At 35.8% G+C, this 6,700-nt stretch overlaps 1 protein-coding gene and 1 long non-coding RNA gene across 2 annotated transcripts; both read right to left on the bottom strand.

Annotated features, from left to right (window-relative positions):
* Nucleotides 1-545: 545 nt before the first annotated feature.
* LOC118060827 (uncharacterized) lies at nt 546-2,844 on the bottom strand. The gene is given in 6 exon segments (XM_073404038.1): nt 546-598; nt 601-667; nt 1,735-1,989; nt 1,991-2,024; nt 2,172-2,339; nt 2,669-2,844. Coding segments are annotated over 6 exon segments (753 nt in total).
* A 369-nt stretch (nt 2,845-3,213) lies between these two features.
* LOC140954236 (uncharacterized) lies at nt 3,214-4,459 on the bottom strand. Its single transcript, XR_012167644.1, has 3 exons — nt 4,407-4,459; nt 4,116-4,323; nt 3,214-3,269 (listed from the first exon to the last, which is right to left on the bottom strand). It is a non-coding gene; the product is annotated as an uncharacterized lncRNA (long non-coding RNA).
* Nucleotides 4,460-6,700: the final 2,241 nt, after the last annotated feature.

The following is a 6,700-nucleotide window of genomic DNA, read 5'->3' as shown; positions in this document are numbered from 1 at the left end:
AGCAGCAAACTTTTTGCAGGGTAGCTGGAGAAGTCCATGTCAAATAAGCGCATATCATTATGGCGAGGATAAAGAATCAGAAGCACCCATAAGGTGGGAAGATTTCATTGCATCAGAATGTGCAGGATGGGGCACTGAGGAATCATTTTTGGGGGTGCTTGTGGCAGAGGAAGAGTGACTGGATAGCTCATCCATCTTGTTTCCAAACATGAGTTTGTTTTTTCTCACAGCATCCATCTCCTGGCCAGTTGGCACAAAGGTGCGTGAGCGATACTTTCTTGTTCCATCATCACCCTCAGTATGATTGTAGAGCACATAATCATGATAAGTTGGTGCAAACTGCAAATAATTTAGTGAAATCATGAATTTGCCACGGCACAGTGAATTTGAAAGAACCCATGGGAAGAAAACAAAAACTTGTAGGGATATCCTGGTGAACAGTGTCGCATGGTATAAGTCATCAACTTCAAGGCATGGGCAAGACTACGTGTCAGATCACATGAACCAGCAATATTTGCACCAGCATACTCTTTGTATTGGAAATGCTATAAAGATGACGCAACAGCAGCTATAAGCATCTCAACGCATATAATAAAACTTGAAACTGAGCAGCTTCTTCTGCATCCTTAATGAATCCAGACTTTGCAGCCAGAAAAAACAGAACTCCCTGAAGAAGAAAGAAAAGAAACATGACTAGAAGATCCCCAAGCTCACATTTTTTTATTCCTTTTTTTTGTTTTTAATTCTCAGCTGATAAATTTAACACACTAAACCTAAACACTGCAAAGAAGAAAAACAACAAACAGAAGACACAGCTATCATGTACAAGTATATCAAGAGAAAGTACACAGCTCAAACAACATTATGCCTCTCTTACAAAAGGGAATACATGCCATACTTAGGAATTTGATGCAGGAAGAAAATCAGAATAACAAGAAAAATGAAAATTTTCTTCTAGGAAATTTTTTTTCTTTCCTAGCAGAAAAGATCCTATCTAGTAGATTAGTCCTATTGAGTCTAGACAATCCTGTTCTAGATATTTTTAATTGAGATACTTGGCTTATTGAGTATTTAAATGTCTTCTTTATGGTTAACTGTGTTTTAGGGTGGGGGGATTTCAATGGAGAGCTTTCGAGAAATAAGGTTTGAGAGCTGCCAAAGTACTAAAGTTATATTGCTATTTAAACTACTTGATTTCTTGAGGATTTCAATTAAAGTTTTCATTAATATACTCTATTATCTTGTTTTGGTTTTGTTCTTTATTATGCTGCACCAGAATTGTTCTACAGTGACTACGCATAACTTCATTTTTGCATCAAAGAAATGCTAAAACTCTGCAACTTGTGCACAAACAGTGAATAAGGAAAGGCAAAGCCACCAAAGTTCTAATAAAAATATAGTTTGTCTAAACTAGGCAGCATGACTTTAGCAGTCAAAAAAGGCTGATTACATGTGCCCTTGGACATGTAGGGTACAAAATATGATATATCAGACTAAAACTTAGTAGCAAGTTTAAACAGATAAAAGCCAGGCAAGGGGTTGCATACAGGTCAAGCCATTTTAAATCCAATATGCATACCTTAAAATGTTTCCTCGACACACAGAGAATCATGTGCTGTCTCTGCTCTTCATGGACATCACATAGCATGAAACTATGGAGCAATTGTGTGCAAAAAAACTTTACAATCAGTCTGTAAGCTTCGCAATGATAACAAACTGTGGATAAAATTTTACCTGCCAGTATGTCAAGAAAACAACAGATTTGATGATGATAAACTTTGGAACTGGATTGAAAGGCTGAAGCAGATCTTTGCATGCCACATAAAACAATGCCAAAGCATACAACGCCAGAGTATAGGAGATTGTGTATATAATGGTGAGATACAAATATGATTGTTTAGGACTGAAATTTCCATCCATGTATTTCCCTTTTGCATAAAGTATGAGTGTAACAGCAACTAAAGAAGGGCATTTCAGAATCACAAATTGGCAAACAACCCTGCTTGCACCTTCGAATAAAACGGCTGCATTGAATCAAAACTCAAACTCAGACAGAAATTAATGATAAAAGCCTTCAGAGAAGATAGGACTGCAGACTATCAATCCTATTTCTAACCAAACAGAAAATGAGATTTGAGCATGCCAAAAGCCATAGAAGAAGAGAAACTCACCCATCCAGCGGCATGGGAGGAAAGCAACAAGTCATCAGACACCATGATGGCTTCATAACCCGACCACTTAAACTTAGCACAACTGCTCCGGGGCCACCAACCCAAGCCAGGCACAAGGACAGAAAGTTATAAATGACCCAAGCTTCATAACTGAAACAGTAAACCAATCATTAGCATATATGGTTCATGCAGTATATACACAGATAAGCTTAAACCCCAAGCCATGTAAATATTATTAGTACATGAGCCACTTGTCACGTAATTTTTTTGGGTTATAGTGGGATGCTGGAGAAGGTCGCTTATTCATTCCCAGGTGCATATGGTAGAACGACAAGGAATAATAGTGGTGTCAAGTGAAAGGATCGAGAGCACAATGAAAGTAGAAAAACATTGAGCTGGTTGCCATCACAATTTGGTTAGACAATGTTAGAAAGGGGAAGGTAGGCAATCTATGCTGCTGCAGACCAGAAACTGACTGTCATGGCCCAAAGTGGCACCTCAAGAGCTTGTCAAATGACACAACAGCTAGATATGTGGATCTAACCCAGGACAGACCACTTGTGGGCCGCAGAAGAACCCTTGGGTTGATTCCTAGTGGCACTAAGCCATCCACCATGATAATAACACTACCATACCAACCACCATCACCAGGCAATATTTGACAACCAACCATTCTTTCCCAGAAAATCTTAGTGTTTACAGACCTTAAATGCCCTGCTGATTCGATCTACAATTGCAATGATGTACACTATATGTCTTACTGATATAATCTGTATGTCCGAAGGAGTACTTCAACTATGCATATGTATTTTGAAGCAAAAAAAAAAAGAAGATAAACAAGCAATTGTCGATGACAAGTAATCAATAATTCCAAGATCAAGTGGGAATGTTTGCAGATGCCTGCTATTTTGATAGAAAATATGTTGTGACATTTGGATATAAATACAGATCTCTATACGCTGTATATAAATAGATAGAGCTCCTGCAATTTTTTAATTAAATGAAATACATGTTACGCTTAACTTCCACATATGGAATTGAAAATAGATAGGAACTCTCTGGAAAAATCAGGGACAAGAAAGACAGCAATGCATAAACCTGGTGACGTTTGAAACCAATAGAAAATTCTCTCAGTTACATCCTTTCTGAAGCAGTTAAAGGAACAGGACAAACAGATTGTTTCCAACACAATTTGCGAATCAACTAACAAGCACTAAAGTATGCTTCTGCGAATTTTGAGACCATCCGTTCACAAATATGCATTTTGAATATGTTTAACTAGCTGCTGAGGGTGAAGGATTTTTATTAAATGAAAGCCAGCCAAACAACTCTAAAATAACCTGGAAAGGGTGGTGGAAGAAAACAGATTGTTGCTCCTAGCAAGTCTCTGTGAAAAGGAGCATTTTTTCTTCATTTATTTCTCACTCCACTACTAAGAAAGTCTGGATACGTAGACAATAGCCAACCTATTCAATTTTGCCTGTCCAGTTAGCGGGCTATTCATCTATGATAAACCTCACTCTTCCAGTAACTTTAGTAAATAATGCGGTCTTTGTATTAACGACAACTAGAAATTCCATAACAAATCATCTCTTCCACTTTTTTTTTTTTAACTTTAACGACACAAATTATGCCATTGTTTCGTTATACAACATCTTGATTATTAATAAAACCTCTTTCTACTCACTCCTTTTCCATTTTTTTAAAACATAGAAAACACAAAGTCCGCTAGATTATATGCACATGTTTTTTTTCATTATTTACTATCTTGGTTATTTAATAAATCTCTCTCTCTCTCCTCATCTCTCTCTCTCTATATATATATATAACTTATATATATATATAATCCTCAGTAACAACCAGCTTACCCTTTTTGCCTTCATGTTTCTTATTGAACTATTATAAATATAATAGCAGCAAGTGAGAAAGAAGAGAAGCACAAACCGGGACCATAAAGATGATGCGGACAATGTATCTCTGATAAGTAGGTTCAGTATAATTCAAAAGGTGCCTGTAGATGTGGAAAATGGCCAAAGCCATAGCTCCCAAGGCGCAGAAGAAAGCAATTACGCTAAAGTAAATTGGCAGCAATTCAGCCATTGTGAGCAAGCAAGGTAAATAACTAATCCACCACACTCCAAAAAATGCGTGCCTACAATAATCCCAAAAAGAAAAAGAAAAATTAGTTACCGACTTAAAAAAAATAACGAGCGTAAGAAGTTAATACAAACAAACCTCAGGAGAAACAATGAGTTAATAATCTTCGCAAGACTGGAAGGAGGAAAGAGAAGCTTTGGAAATCGCAAACCCTAACTGAATCATTACTGTCAGTAAAGAGAGAGGAGAAAATATGAAAAAATAAAAAAAGGCATGAATTAATTCCTCTTGCTAATAAATAAATAAAATGACAAAAGTGGTAGTATTAAATCGATGACTATTGCGATGATAGAAATGAAACCGCCGGCTTACGAGGATATTAGTTAGGGAGAGGGGAGGAGAGGAGATCTGACTGACGGAGGCCTTGCTTCGAGGTAATAAATTTAGTATAGGGTTATACAAAACAAGTACACCTAACTGCTAAATGATTTGATTTCAATGAGATAAAATTGAAGCGCTGCTGACGTTTGCTAACCGCTCTGGCACGCGAAGAGAGGATTGTTATATGCTATTACATAGATAGAAAGAGAGGGAATTTGCAATATTTCAAAGTCTTTTCTGTTTCCATTTTCTTTTCTTTTCTTTCTTCTTCCATTCGTTCCTTGCTCCGCTGTTTTTTTTTTTTTTTTTTTTTTTTTTCTTTTCACTCCCACTTTAATCTCAAATTCCGAATAATATTTTATTTAATTTTATTATATATTTTAAAAAATCATAGAAATTATAATTTTTATTAGATAAATTTTATACGGAATAAAATTACAGATAATTTTAATAAAAAAATATTTTATATACAAGTATTATTTATTTCAATGATATAATATAATAATAATAGTTAATCTAATAATATTTAAATTAAAAAACCATTAGTGGTGTGTATATATATTAGTTATTTTTAACTTCAATTTAAAAAACATTTTAACACAAACACATTAAACTACTTTTTGTTCAATCTTAATTTTAACCGCAGTTTTACAAAACATATATAAATATCAAATTTCTAATCTTAACTAAAGTGCTTTTTTTATAAAATAATTGTTTTTTTAAAACCACAACTACAAAAGTTAATCAACAGTACTAGTGGGGGTGTCCAAGCAACGCAAACGACTAATGTTTTTTAGCATAAAAAATAAAAAACACTAATATTTAATAATGTTAAATCTATCTACAAAGTTAAAGGCTAATCCAAAAATAATATTATAATATTAATTGTAATACCAAGTAATATTTATATAAAAATAATAATACTAAACTTATATGATCCAAGTTTTTATGATTTTTTTATTATCTGAAATAAAATTTAAGTTTTTTTTAATAGTAATAATATTTTAAAAAATTATTAAAAAATTTTATAAAAAAAGCTAATATTTAATAGTGTTAAATCTATCTGCAAATAGTTTAAAATTAAGATTAGGGTTTGGGTTTTGGGGTTTCGGGTTTGAGGTTTCGGGTTTAGGGTTTAGGGTTTAGGGTTTGGGGTTTCGAGTTTAGGGTTTGGGGTTTTCGGGTTTGGTGTTTCGGGGTTTCGGTTTAGGGTTTAGGGTTTCGGGTTTCGGGTTCTCGGGTTTAAAGGTTAGGGTTTAGGGGTTAGGGTTTAAGGGTTTTATGGTTTAGGGTTTTAGGGGTTTAGGGGTTTTTTGGGTTTAGGGTTTTAGGGGGGTTTAGGGTTTGGGTTTGGGGTTTTGGGGTTTAGGTTTAGGGTTTAGGATTTAAGGATTTAGGGTTTAGGGTTTAGGGTTTTGGGTTGGGGTTTAGGTAGTTTGGGTTTGGGTTTTAGGGTTCAGGGTTCAGGAGTTCAGGGTTTCAGGGTTCAGGGTTTCAGGGTTCAGCGTTTTAGGGTTTTAGGGTTCAGGGTTTAGGGTTTTGGGTTTAGGGTTTTGGGGTTTGGGGTTTAGGGTTTTGAGGGTTTAGGGTTTAGGGTTTAGGGTTCATTTAGGGTTTAGGGTTTAGGGTTTTAGGGTTTAGGTTTAAGGGTTTTTGGGATTTTGGGTTTAGCCCGGTTTGGAGTTTAGGGTTTAGGGTTTAGGGTTTTTTGGGGGTTTTGGGGTTCATATGTCAGGGTTTGGGTTTGGGTTGGGTTGGGCTGGGGTTGGGGTTTTTGGGGTTTTAGGGTTAAGGGTTTACGGGTTTAGAGGGTTTAGGGTTTTAGGGTTGAGGGTTTAGGGTTTTTTAGGGTTTAAGGGTTTAGGGTTGAGGGTTTAGTGTGTTTAGGAGGGGGTTGAGGGTTGAGGTTTAGGGTTGAGGGTTGAGGGTTGAGGGTTTGACGGGTTTAGGGTTGAGGGTTTAGGGTTAGGGTTGAGGGTTAGGGTTTAGGGTTAGGGTTTTTTTAGGTTTTTTAGGGTTTAGGGTTTAGGGTTTAGGGTTTAGGGTTTAGG

The sequence above is a fragment of the Populus alba genome, chromosome 13, assembly GCF_005239225.2.
Source record: "Populus alba chromosome 13, ASM523922v2, whole genome shotgun sequence".
NCBI classification, from domain to species: domain Eukaryota; kingdom Viridiplantae; phylum Streptophyta; class Magnoliopsida; order Malpighiales; family Salicaceae; genus Populus; species Populus alba.
This window is presented reverse-complemented; position numbering and strand designations above follow the sequence as displayed.